This window comes from Lepidochelys kempii, chromosome 10 (assembly GCF_965140265.1).
Source record: "Lepidochelys kempii isolate rLepKem1 chromosome 10, rLepKem1.hap2, whole genome shotgun sequence".
NCBI lineage: Eukaryota > Metazoa > Chordata > Testudines > Cheloniidae > Lepidochelys > Lepidochelys kempii.
In genome coordinates, this window is record NC_133265.1 from 13,685,315 (window position 1) to 13,699,819 (window position 14,505).

General features: G+C 39.8%; 1 protein-coding gene across 24 annotated transcripts in view; it reads right to left on the reverse strand.

Annotated features, from left to right (window-relative positions):
* Positions 1–14,505, reverse strand: part of SUN1 (Sad1 and UNC84 domain containing 1) — a 65,172-nt gene that overhangs the window by 11,728 nt on the left and 38,939 nt on the right. For 16 of the 24 annotated variants that reach the window (XM_073362066.1, XM_073362075.1, XM_073362067.1 and 13 more), the window contains 6 exons: positions 13,306–13,364; positions 8,594–8,739; positions 8,218–8,454; positions 6,408–6,494; positions 4,338–4,399; positions 1,313–1,451 (listed from right to left, as the gene is read on the reverse strand). In XM_073362066.1, the coding sequence (XP_073218167.1) occupies positions 1,313–1,451; positions 4,338–4,399; positions 6,408–6,494; positions 8,218–8,454; positions 8,594–8,739; positions 13,306–13,364 (730 nt within the window). The remainder of the gene's footprint in view (positions 1–1,312; positions 1,452–4,337; positions 4,400–6,407; positions 6,495–8,217; positions 8,455–8,593; positions 8,740–13,305; positions 13,365–14,505) is intronic. The other 8 variants (XM_073362068.1, XM_073362089.1, XM_073362088.1 and 5 more) reach the window with 1 other exon arrangement.

Genomic DNA, 14,505 nt, shown 5'->3' on the forward strand with positions numbered 1-14,505 from the left:
AAGATACAAGTGTGAAAAGGTCCTTAAATCGGAAGAAACAGATTAATAGTTTAGTAAATGGTCTGAGGTAAAAATATCGAGAACAAAAAAACATAACACTGAATTACATAAACGAAATATGGAAGTCTGTGAATAAAGAATTCCCACCTTCCCTTTTAACATCATAAGTAGAGAGAGTCAGGCTAAGTTACCGCAAGAAACCATTTCAGGAACTGTGCATTAAACCCGGAGACAAGTTATGTATTGTAGGTTGTATTTTGTTGCTAAAGCTGTTTGATCATCTTGAGAGAAAAAACTCTACACATCTATATGAAATCCAGATTGCTTAACAACTCAAAAAGCTAAGGAGATCCAAACTGGTCACTTGATCTGGCAGTGAAATAAAGGTCTTACAAATTGCTAGCAAATTATGTGCAATTTACATCTTCAGGGCTCAGATACACTTTATAATCTTTTATGCTGGCCGCTAGGATTCCTTAAAGGAGGTACCATAAAGGCCAACAAAAAGGAAGTGCTACGTGCATGCAGCCAGGCTGAAATGTTTTTTCTGAAATACAGGGCTTGACTTCAACAAGAACACATATGAAGATTGATGAATATTTCACAAGTGTGGGTTCACAGGTGCATTAACTACATGTTCTTCAATTTTATATCTCATAAGTAGCCAGATAAGTTTTTAACACTTCCAATGTTATATCAATTATTTCGAGATGAACTCCACTGTCAATGGAATAGGAGCCTAGATTCTGATGACGGAGGTCATGTGCTTGAGAGCGACCAAATGAGTAAGTATTTAATGGCCTTTTAATAACTATGGAATAGACATCACAAATCCACATTACCCCCTGATGTCAGTTCTCTCATGTTGTTCCAATTTACAATTACAGATTTAATGCTGCAACTGAAGAAAGAGGTGCTATATTTGTACATTACTTAAACCAATTCAGTTGAACTATTGCTTTACAACCATATTTTATTGCATTTCTGTATTTGTACAAATTAGCTGGACACAGAAAACCATATACCAATTACTGCATTAGAGTATATACACTATACACAAAACCAGTGTAATATATTTACTCTCTGTGCTTTTAGTTTCATTTAAGATTTAGGTTTATCCCTTGTTATGTATAAGGGTCTAGTAAGATTAGTACTTGCTACCTCAAAAATCAGTATTACTGTTAAAATTAGCATACCGTTGTCTTTTTAAAGTGTTTTATTCAGTGCAATCAAACAAATATGGAGTATATTTCCTGTGGAGACTCCACTGAAAATTGCAAGAGTTTTATAGTGATAAAACTGTAGAACTTACCTTTTCATGAATTGTATCTACTTTCTCACAGCTGGTCTTCAAGTCTTGTGGAGTTAACAGTTCTGATTTCATGTGAGCCAACTCTAGTTCTAGTTGTTTAACCTTGGATAAAAGGTGCTGGTTTTGCTCATCACTTCCACTGGTAAACCCGAAAAAAGTCATAATTTAAGAGCAAGAGGTCAGAACAAATCACACAACTTAAAATTCAATCAAATATTTGACAGAATAAGCCTTTTGTCTAATACATAGAGTGAACAACTTCACAGTAAAACCAAAAATAGACTTTGTGACCCTAGTAATGCATGACCTTTCAAATTAATATTTATTTGTTTAAAGATAGTCATACTAAATATCTGTTTTAAATCAATATATTCTGAAGTGTTGATCCAAACTTGAATTATATCTCTATGGGATTTTACTTAGTTGGTAATGCAATATTAGGACATAGGTAGGTTTGTGGGATTCTGTAAGGTTTCTATAGAACCAGAGTTGATGTCTTTTTACATGAATTTGCCATATCATTTTAGTGGAGTATACAGTATTTGATCTCCATTAACTAATTTAAAACTCAGGGTCTAAATTATAGTATGGCTAAGTCAGGCCTCCAAGAAGTATTTCAAAACAATACAAAATCAATGGGAATTATATGATAAGGGAAAATCGATCAACTATATCATTTTAAAGCTATTTTATTAGTTGAATTATTATTTAAAATGATGTACAGTCAGTTCTAACACACCATTTCTGTAGCCTATAGGACTAACCTGCTTGCTTACTTACATCTCCCTCTCTCTCTCTCTCTTTTCTTATAGTTTCAGTATTTGGTTTATTGCAATAGGTTTATGGATTTATATTAAAGTAAGTTTGGCTGTAATGCAAGAGACCTACAGGCCACATCCTGTATGTTAAGCTTAGGCAAAGTTAGCATATCTATATTAAAACCTTTTACCCAGAAGGCAAAGTTGACCTATATCTTGTTACCTAAATAGATAAGTATCCACACATGTGTCTTGGACCTTTTATCTAGACCAACAGACAATGGAAGAATGGCATAGGGGGTTTTTCAGTGTTGTACCCACAGACTTAATAGGTACACCACAAGAAAACTTATATGCAAATATACGGGTCATCAATACGCACAAACATACTAGCCTATGGAGTAAGCTTAACCTAACATTTTGTGGGTGAGGAATGAAATTTGGGCATGGGAGGAAGGATTTCCGGCACTTGTGACCTATAAAAGAGGTGACCCACCTCGCTAGAGTATTCTCACTTACTCTGTCTTACTTACACTCACTCTATTCTATCTACTATGACTACTACTATTAGTAGGCTATACTTGTTCTTCTTAAACTTTAAGTTTCAAGGGAACTAGGCTAAGCTTGGTCTCCCTAAGTTTTATTCTTAATTTGTTTATTAGGTTTTGAGTTTAAGTTAGTCAAGTAAACCCTAAGTTAGTTTTGATAGCTCTTAGTATTAGTTTCTTCTAAGCACTGCATCTCACACTAAAGAACTGAAAAAACTGAACCACAAGGCAGGTCCTGTGTCTCTTACCACCAGGTTATCGAGGAAGGGTGTGAGTATATTAACCAAAGCTTTGTTGCATATAATACTATATCATATGTATCTTTTGAATAGCAGTAATGCAATTGTAACTTTGTAACTCTGATTATTTTACCACTGAATTACTATTTCACTGATTTTAATAAAAAGTCTTTACAAATATATTTGTCTCAATGTGAGCTTCCTATCATACCCCTGAGGGTCCTTTGTAAATTCTGTGGAGCCTGATTTGGGACAATAACTTATCTTCTGATCAGACAGACTGGTGAGTCTAAAACCCATAGTATTAATCATTATTATTAATATTATTTGAATTCAATTAAATAAAATAAAAATTTAATTGATAAATTAATATTATTAGGACACCCTAAATCCGGCTACACTTCTTCTCAAACTAGTTGTGTCTTTGAGAAAAATGCTGCTCTGTCCTAGTAGCATGTGATTCAAAAATAGAAATTAAGATGATTGACAAACTGAATGTAGATGAAATTAAGATGGTACACAGATTGAATTTACGTGAGTCCCTTGGAATCAGAACTGGTCTCAGCACATTTTCTTTAATCATACTGCTTAACACTTAGTAAGTGGCCTCTGAGGAAATTCCAAAAATCTTCACTCTTGGGAGCTGTCAGGAATTTTTTGTTAAGATGTTTGTCGGAAAATGCCAATTACTCAAAACCGAAGCTTTTTGTGGAAATGTGTTAATTTTCACAAAATTTTTGTCAGGAAAAACTTCTCAGATCTAGGATGGAAATTCTAGCCAAAAAACAAGAGAGACACCCCCCCACATTAGTCAGTACCCTAGTGGTTTAGACACTCATCTAGGATGTTGGCTCCTCAGCTTCAAGTTCCTATTCTTCCTGATTCAGAACAGGGACTCGTATATGGGTTTCCCACATCACAGGTTAGTGTCCAAACCACTGCTTTACAGTCAGTCTCTCTTTGCCTCAATATTATTCATACAGAGTGGAAAAGCTTCAACAGAAGAGATTTTGGAGAGGTTGGTCAGGGTCTTATTTTTTTTCCAAAGGCCGTGGCTTCGTCCCAATGCAGAATGAAACCAAATGCCAAAACCTCAGATTTTTTTCTGCCAAATACAATTATTTTTTTCTGGCCAGCCCCACTCACCCTCTTAGAGTGGTAGTGAATTTATGCCTCATACCGTTCTAGAGAAATAAGGTGCTTAAATAATGGTCAGATATTGGGGGTAGGATATGGGACTGTTCAGAGTTCAGAGCTGGTCTTCTTGCACGGATGTCTAGAATCTCCACCAAAAACTATTATAAAAAAGTAACACTCATGCTGACAAACACTTCAACAAAACTTTAAAAACCACTCAACTGATACACAACAGGCATTAGAAAAGGATAGTTACCATTGTAGTTCAGTGAACGATTCCTACCACCATCAATTAGTATCAGGATTCAAAATGCAACATATTAGACATAGACAGTAGTCATACCTCACTGTTCTTGTTTGGGTTAGTTCAAGTTCCTTCTGGATGTCCTGATAGATATGAAAAATCTGTTTTGAGAAGTGCATTCTTTAACTTCAAGATTGCAAATAAGGATAATTGCCACATGAAGAGGACATGCTTGGTCAGCACCCATAAAAGATTACATTCCTAAATAATTTAGTTTAATGTTTCTGTACATGCATTTGTATAAATCATTCTATTCCAAATTACCTGCTTTATTGATCAGAATCTGATGAAGAGTGATCTGTAACTTAAAAAAACAAACAAAACAAAAAAAACCCCACCCCTCACCAAAAAGACAGCTAGTACAGATCAATAGGACTATTAAAAACGCAGTGGCCCAGTTCATTGGCACAAGCTGCCATGAAAGAGATCAGAGAGAGATTCCTAGGTTTGGATCTCTAGTTGGCAGGGACTTAAATGTTTTCTTCCCTGTATGAGGGAATGGGAGTACAAATCATCAGATACTACTCTGCAAAGATCCCACATAGCTAATCTAAGATGTTGGGCTCTCCTTTGTTACAGGACAGTTACCTGTAAGTGTGGCTTTGGAAGGGGAAGGATGTAAATGAGGTGAAAGATCTCCAGAGATATCTGCTCCCATCCCTGTATTGGGTGAAGCAGCATTCACATAGAGATCTACATTTGGGGACACCAGTACTGATCCTAGGTATGAAACTTTCAGGAACATGCAAGAGAGATCTCAGAACTCTTGCTCATACAGCACAGAAAACAAAGCACCAGATACTAGGACCTCAAACAGGTTTTGGCACTAGTCCAGCCTGTGCCAATACAAAGAGACCTGTACTTATAAGTAAGGCTAAGATTAGGTCACAGAAGTCACGGAATCTGAGACATTTTCTGCTTCAGCCTTGTGGAAGTTAAATAAATGTATTATGCTAATGAAAGAATTAGGCTGTGTCTTCACATCACAGTTCGCTCAAGTTATAACTCAAGCGTTACCCCTAACTCAACTCCTGTCCACATACAAAAAATCTTTAATTTGAGTTAAATAGTGCTTTAAGCAAGCTGGCTGGCCTGTTGGGGGTGGGCTGAAGCTTGAGTGATGCTGATGCTCAAGCTAGTAACACAGTGGGAATGCAACATTTTAAATAACTCCTCAGAAGCTAATCCAGTCACTCTGCTAATCCAGGCATTCTGTGCTGATAATCAAATCACCCTGTGTAACTCCCGAGGGTTGTTCTGAAGAGAGGTTGCCCTCACTGGAGTGTACTCAAGCTAACTGTTGCAGTGAAGACAAGCTCCTTAGGGCATGGCTACACTTGGTGATGTAGAGCGCTTTGAATTAAACCAGCCTTCGTAGAGCGCAGTAGGGAAAGCACTGCAATCTGTCCACACTGACAGCTACAAGCACACTGGCGTGGCCACATTAGCAGCTCTTGCAATGGCCACAGAGAGCAGTCCATTGTGGTAGCTATCTGAGCATGCAAGTGGCTGCAACGTGCTTTTCAAATGGGGGAAGGAGGAGTGATGTGGGGGGGGGCGGGCCGAGAGCATGTCAGTGCTCTACGTGCCTTGCCAGTGTGGACGGGTAGTGAGCTAGGGCGCCAAGGGGCTGCTTTAATGCGCTCTAACTCACAAGTGTAGTCAACCCCTTAGAGTGGGGCTGACCATTCAAGTTTCATTTTCCAGAGCAAGTGAAAGGCAGTAGGACCAAACAATTTTACTTGTGAACCTGCTGCATTAAAATGAATACCAGTTTTAAAAATCTGAATTCAGTTATTTGAGGGGTTTTTTAAAATGTTTTTACTTTGACAGCCACTTTAGATGTGCAAACATGAAACAATTTCAGCTTCCTGCACCTGCAGACAGAAACCTGTGTCTTCAGCCTCTCCAGAAACAAGAGGCGGCAATTTTAAAGGAAGTTTGGGCACTGCAGACTTAAACTTGATAACTGGAGTGGTACAAGATAGATATTGGGAAAAGTTTACTAAGCAACATTTCTATAGACTGAAGTTTACTCCATTTAATTTGTAAAGTGGCTATGCTTTGGACTCACTATATGTAGGTAGGAAGGCAAGAGCCTTTCAGTACCTCAGATTTTGCAGAAAGTTTTCCAATAAAGTCTTCCAGTGTCAAAATGCGCAATTCATGTTCTTGGTGTAAAGCCAGAAGATCAGTCTTAAAAAACAGGAAAAAAATGTTCGACTTATTGAGAACAAAAATAGTCAAACTGCTGTTAATATCTTTAGTAAAATCATTACTTTCATGTTGTGATCATGCCAGATACTTTGTGCATACAAACCAAGGATTAAATATGTTTGAAAAATGCTTAAGTCATTTAAGTCCAATTGATTTTTGATGCCAAGCTGTGCTACATTAGACTAGCCATTTGGAGATAGCCCTGTGAGATCAAGAACACGAGAAGGGGGCAGGCAGTACTGCTGACAAAACTACATGATGCTTACTGCTTGCCAGTTGGTGGGGCAATATCAGCAGAAATCTTGAGTTACAGATGCTAGCATCAAAGCTAGAGCCTAATACCAAATTGGGCAGCCAATTAATTAAAGGGCATATGGGCTAGTAAAAGCACTTTTTGTGGAAAAACACAGTTTGTCAGATTAAGATTTGAACTCTTATGTAGGCTATTACTTAGTAGCCTACCCAACTTGTTTCCTGTAGTGTTTCTGGTTTTGTACTGAAAGTTAACTGTAACATGAAACGTTAGATGAGACTTTTCCTAAAGATTTAGGACAGTGATTCTCAACCCACGGGCCACTTGCAGCCCAATCAGCACACAGCTGCAGCCCACGTGACAGCCTCACAGCCATACAGGTAATATATATTGTATAGATGTAACCCACATAACAGAGAGCTGCCTATGCAGCCCACAATGGTAAATGGGTTGAGAACCACTGATTTAGGAGCTCAAATCCCACTGAAAGTCAATTAAATTAATGATCCTAAATAACTTAGGCATTATAGGAAATTCAATCCATCACCTTCTGATATTAACAGAGGGTCAGAGTGGAAGAAAGAGTTGAAGGAAAGAAGTTTATTAGTAGTACACTATAATAAATACTGTCCCTAGCATCAAAAGGTTTATACACATTTATATTCAGAATGAAAAGTATAAAATGTGTTTACAAATACAGCCTACTCTAAGCATTTGACTTTTCATAAGTGACAAACCCTATCATCCAATTGTGGCCTTCTTTCTTATTTCCGGTGCCATAATTTTACACTTATGTTATAATTACTATTTTTGTTACAAAAGTTAGGTAGTGCAAGTTAAACAGAGCTCTCTCTCTTCCCCCTTCCTCACATCCTAAAGACATCCAGCATCTGTTTTAGTGCCTCTTGCCTAAAGAGCAAGATTCAGGAGTTGCTGAAAGCCCTAGATGTGGTACATGGCAGGTCATGATATTGGGCTACCATCCACAGCCTTTTTTGTTGGTTAAAAAAGAAAAACTGGAAGTTAGTTTCAAACGCTTCAAGGATTGGTACGCGAGTACTCCCTGTTTTACGAATGATTTATTAAAGCATCAACACAAATAAGTGCATTGACTGCAAGGGGGTATACATTAGACTGGAGAAGGGGATGGCTGAAAATGCAAATATTCTGATTTATAACCCAACACAAGAAGTATAACAACTTATAATTAAAAGTTGCTAGACTATTGCACTGATGTAGGCCTTAAAAAACAAAGGAAATAAGCAGTTAAGTAATTTCACACTCCAGCTACACTCAAATTCTCATTCTCAGCTTCAACTACCTCTAGTAATTTTAACATAGGCTCTTAAATACAACGTAAAAAATCTTACATATAATTTGGATGGTAAATATGCACTAGGGTTAGTACGCTAATTAAGAAACCATCAGAAACACTTATTTTATCTTTACCGTTGAACGTGCCATTTCCTCAGATTGCATTTCCTTAAGATGTTGGCCCATTACATTTTTTATTAGTATCAACATCTCACTTTTGTCATTCATCTGGGCAACCTGATCCTGAAGCTTCTCAAGCTGTAGCATCACTTTGCCATATTCTTCATCATTGTGATGACATCTGTCAGACATGAAGGCCATTTGCTTTTCCAGTTCACTCATACGACTAGAATCAAATAACTGTATGGGACCCTAAAATGTGAAGATTTATATATAAAAGAATTAAGTAAGCCCATTTACTCCATTATTCTTGAATTACAGTTTAGTTATTGGAAAAATCCAGTAGCCAAGAGTTAGAACATGCCTTTAAGAAATATACTAAGTATTTTACCTCTGGAGGCTGAACATAGTGAGAAGAATCAGGATGTGGTTTAAGAATCTGCAGAGGCTCATCTATTCTTTGTGTTTGACGTATGTTTGTCCAATTGAATGCAGGCAGTAATGAAAGGAAGCCTTCAAAGCCCCAGTACCATATACCTTAGGCAAGAAGATCAAAGAAAAACAAAAGCAAAAATTGTTTTTAAGAAGAGGTGCAATCTCAGATTTTATGATCATTTGGGTTAATACTTTAAAGCAGTTACTTCAGGACAGAAGCTATGTTATGTGTTTGGAAAGTGCACTTCACATTGTGGGCACTACCAAAGTCTAAACAAAACTAGATTTAAAAACAAACAAACTATGTTTAAGGGTGTTAAGGTTGCAAACTAAGCACTCAAAGGTTAGGAAATGCCAGAGTTAAGGATGCTTGTGCAACCTTAATTCAGACTTCTTACGTGTATGCATTATGATACAATCCTCACATGATCACATAACTTCCCATGGCTCAGTTAGTGCACAAGATACATTTAACTCACTGAATGGCACATGCCAATATTTCTTCTTTATCCTCATTGTTCTATGTGTGGCCCATTATCTTATTTCATAGAATCATAGAATATCAGGGTTGGAAGGGACCCCAGAAGGTCATCTAGTCCAACCCCCTGCTCAAAGCAGGACCAATTCCCAGTTAAATCATCCCAGCCAGGGCTTTGTCAAGCCTGACCTTAAAAACCTCTAAGGAAGGAGATTCTACCACCTCCCTAGGTAACGCATTCCAGTGTTTCACCACCCTCTTAGTGAAAATGATTTTCCTAATATCCAATCTAAACCTCCCCCACTGCAACTTGAGACCATTACTCCTCGTTCTGTCATCTGCTACCATTGAGAACAGTCTAGAGCCATCCTCTTTGGAACCCCCTTTCAGGTAGTTGAAAGCAGCTATCAAATCCCCCCTCATTCTTCTCTTCTGCAGGCTAAACAATCCCAGCTCCCTCAGCCTCTCCTCATAACTCATGTGTTCCAGTCCCCTAATCATTTTTGTTGCCCTTCGCTGGACTCTCTCCAATTTATCCACATCCTTCTTGAAGTGTGGGGCCCAAAACTGGACACAGTACTCCAGATGAGGCCTCACCAATGTCGAATAGAGGGGAACGATCACGTCCCTTGATCTGCTCGCTATGCCCCTACTTATACATCCCAAAATGCCATTGGCCTTCTTGGCAACAAGGGCACACTGCTGACTCATATCCAGCTTCTCGTCCACTGTCACCCCTAGGTCCTTTTCTGCAGAACTGCTGCCTAGCCATTCGGTCCCTAGTCTGTAGCTGTGCATTGGGTTCTTCCGTCCTAAGTGCAGGACCCTGCACTTATCCTTATTGAACCTCATCAGATTCCTTTTGGCCCAATCTTCCAATTGGTCTAGGTCCTTCTGTATCCTATCCCTCCCCTCCAGCGTATCTACCACTCCTCCCAGTTTAGTATCATCCGCAAATTTGCTGAGAGTGCAATCCACACCATCCTCCAGATCATTTATGAAGATATTGAATAAAACCGGCCCCAGGACCGACCCTTGGGGCACTCCACTTGATACCGGCTGCCAACTAGACATGGAGCCATTGATCACTACCCGTTGAGCCCGACAATTTAGCCAGCTTTCTACCCACCTTATAGTGCATTCATCCAGCCCATACTTCCTTAACTTGCTGACAAGAATACTATGGGAGACCGTGTCAAAAGCTTTGCTAAAGTCAAGAAACAATACATCCACTGCTTTCCCTTCATCCACAGAACCAGTAATCTCATCATAAAAGGCGATTAGATTAGTCAGGCATGACCTTCCCTTGGTGAATCCATGCTGGCTGTTCCTGATCACTTTCCTCTCATGCAAGTGCTTCAGGATTGATTCTTTGAGGACCTGCTCCATGATTTTTCCAGGGACTGAGGTGAGGCTGACTGGCCTGTAGTTCCCAGGATCTTCCTTCTTCCCTTTTTTAAAGATTGGCACTACATTAGCCTTTTTCCAGTCATCCGGGACTTCCCCGGTTCGCCACGAGTTTTCAAAGATAATGGCCAGTGGCTCTGCAATCACAGCCGCCAATTCCTTCAGCACTCTCGGATGCAACTCGTCCGGCCCCATGGACTTGTGCACGTCCAGCTTTTCTAAATAGTCCCTAACCGCCTCTATCTCCACAGAGGGCTGGCCATCTCTTCCGCATTTTGTGATGCCCAGCGCAGCAGTCTGGGAGCTGACCTTGTTAGTGAAAACAGAGGCAAAAAAAGCATTGAGTACATTAGCTTTTTCCACATCCTCTGTCACTAGGTTGCCTCCCTCATTCAGTAAGGGGCCCACACATTCCTTGGCTTTCTTCTTGTTGCCAACATACCTGAAGAAACCCTTCTTGTTACTCTTGACATCTCTGGCTAGCTGCAGCTCCAGGTGCGATTTGGCCCTCCTGATAACATTCCTACATGCCCGAGCAATATTTTTATACTCTTCCCTGGTCATATGTCCAACCTTCCACTTCTTGTAAGCTTCTTTTTTATGTTTAAGATCCGCTAGGATTTCACCATTAAGCCAAGTTGGTCGCCTGCCATATTTACTATTCTTTCGACTCATCGGGATGGTTTGTCCCTGTAACCTCAACAGGGATTCCTTGAAATACAGCCAGCTCTCCTGGACTCCTTTCCCCTTCAAGTTAGTCCCCCAGGGGATCCTGGCCATCCGTTCCCTGAGGGAGTCGAAGTCTGCTTTCCTGAAGTCCAGGGTCCGTATCCTGCTGCTTACCTTTGTTCCCTGCGTCAGGATCCTGAACTCAACCAACTCATGGTCACTGCCTCCCAGATTCCCATCCACTTTTGCTTCCCCCACTAATTCTACCCGGTTTGTGAGCAGCAGGTCAAGAAAAGCACCCCCCCTAGTTGGCTCCTCTAGCACTTGCGCCAGGAAATTGTCCCCTACGCTTTCCAAAAACTTCCTGGATTGTCTATGCACCGCTGTATTGCTCTCCCAGCAGATATCAGGAAAATTAAAGTCACCCATGAGAATCAGGGCATGCGATCTAGTAGCTTCTGTGAGCTGCCGGAAGAAAGCCTCATCCACCTCATCCCCCTGGTCCGGTGGTCTATAGCAGACTCCCACCACTACATCACTCTTGTTGCACACACTTCTAAACTTAATCCAGAGACACTCAGGTTTTTCTGCAGTTTCGTACCGGAGCTCTGAGCAGTCATACTGCTCCCTTACATACAGTGCTACTCCCCCACCTTTTCTGCCCTGCCTGTCCTTCCTGAACAGTTTATAACCATCCATGACAGTACTCCAGTCATATGAGTTATCCCACCAAGTCTCTGTTATTCCGATCACGTCATAGTTCCTTGACATCACCAGGACCTCCAGTTCTCCCTGCTTGTTTCCAAGGCTTTGTGCATTTGTATATAAGCACTTGAGATAACCTGTTGATCGCCCCTCATTGCCAGTATGAGGCAGGAGCCCTCCCCTCACAGACATTCCTGCCTGTGCTTCCTCCCGGTATCCCGCTTTCCCACTTACCTCAGGGCTTTGGTCTCCTTCCCCCGGTGAACCTAGTTTAAAGCCCTCCTCACTAGGTTAGCCAGCCTGCTGGCAAAGATGCTCTTCCCTCTCTTCGTAAGATGGAGCCCGTCTCTACCCAGCACTCCTCCTTCATGGAACACCATCCCATGGTCAAAGAAACCAAAGCCTTCTCTCCGACACCATCTGCGTAGCCATTCGTTGACTTCCACGATTCGACGCTCCCTACCTAGGCCTTTTCCTTCCACGGGGAGGATGGACGAGAACACCACTTGCGCCTCCAACTCCTTTATTCTTCTTCCTAGAGCCACATAGTCCGCAGTGATCCGCTCAAGGTCATTCTTGGCAGTATCATTGGTCAGTATTTGTTGCACACCATCCAGATTCTGCACTGAATACAGAATTACTAATTTCCTTAGGAGTTTTTCTATGGGGTTTCCATGGTAGTCTCTTAATGCTTTACAAACATTAAAGCACTTATCTTCACAATACCCATGAGATTAGGCAGTATTATCCCACCACTAAAGCAATCCCTCTGGCAGCATATAAGTCCCTGCTCCAAAGAATTGAGACACTAGAGACAACAAAAGATTTTTTTGGTGAGGAGCAATTTTCCTTAGCCTCGTTCTCAGATATGACTGAATCATTTTAGGTGAAACTTAATAAAAAAATTTCATCTGTGGGCAGACATCTGGCATGGAATATTCTGCCCAAAATGTTTAAGTTAGAGAGAGTTACAACAACCAGAAAGACTGAAAAATAGAAAAATTTTGGGCCACTGTAACTGTTGATTATAAGCACTGCCAATAATAATGCAATTAGACTTATTTAACAAAACATCAACAGGCAATCTATGTGAAATGTCTTAATGGGCTCATTCCAGTTCCTGGTCATGAACGGGTTGTCCTGTAGTCCCCCTCAGAGATGGTCTACATATTGAAGGGGCACAGAAACTGAACTGCCTTTTCACAACCAGGGATATTCTTTCCATGTCAGATGGGAAGCACACTGGCAGGGCAGTGTTGGAGAATACTTGAATTGCTGCTGTCAGCAAACAGAACTTCAGTCTCCTGTGCTGTTAGCTGGACATCTTTCATAAACATCAAGTTCACCTAAAAATGCTAGTTTGATACATTTGTAATAACTATTGCACTAACAACAAACACTTCACATACCTAGCAAAAACAGCAGTGGGATGAGAAACAGTAACAACCTGTAAATCTTTGGAAGGCATCTAGAAACAGAGAAATAATTTTAACTTTTAATTAGACAAAGAATGGGTCTATCATTTTTAACTGTGCTCTATAATTGGTTGAGGCATTAGCATGAAATAAACCTAAACATGAGGTTCAATTTTAAACACTTAGAGCTCAATTCTGTGGATTGTATCACAAAAAATGCTGATATTTTATGACGTCAGCAATGGTATCTTGCCCAAATAGTTACTTCCCCCCCGCCCCCCAAGAACATGCTGGAGAAAAGAAAAATACAAAACTTATTTTACACAGTGGTACTACATTTAGTAATTTTGTTTTGTACCTAAATATTGAACCTGACATGACCAAATCTATATAGCATCTTAGAACGAGAGAGTCAGGCTTACAAAGCTGTACACACACACTTTGGTATGTGGGTTTCTATTTTCTTCATTGTAAATACATATTTATGTCCATAGGTGTTAGTGGAATGGAAGTTACTCATGTACAGGAAAAAGCAGACTCCAACTCATATAGTATAATAGACTGCATAAGAGTATAAATAATGGCACCTCATGACAGAGGTTAGTTCAGTTTACATTACAGTGAAGTGTCTTCGTGTTGTTTAGAATTCAACAGCATATGGAAATACACTGCCCTATTCACACCTTAGATTGATCTAGCTTAAGTTTTGGCTACATAGAAATATCACGCTTTTTCCTCTAGTGCATATTACACACAGATTATGCATCTGAAAAGTACTGAAGTATACTTCTTTGACAAATTCATTATGGTTATTTCTTAATCTGTTAAGGTGGACAACAGACCTGTGTAACTAGTCTGACAATTTTTACTATTTGCTATGTAGCTGTTTAATCGCTTCACCCAGTACCTCATATTTAAAATGAAAATATACAGTATGCTCTGTACAGAAAGATGTGCAGCAACTTTGATTTAGAAAGGCATATTACAGATACTGACATACATGTGTCCCCCCATTCTTAGAATATTAATGAATATTGTCAGATCACCTTTTTCCTTTTTTGCTGAAGTGTATATGATTCTAAAGCTATAAACAGATTCATTCCTCAGAAAGACAGAATTGCTAAATAGCAAAGATTTTCCTCTCCCTCCCGTGTTTACACACACACACACACACACACAGTTTGCTTTCTCCTT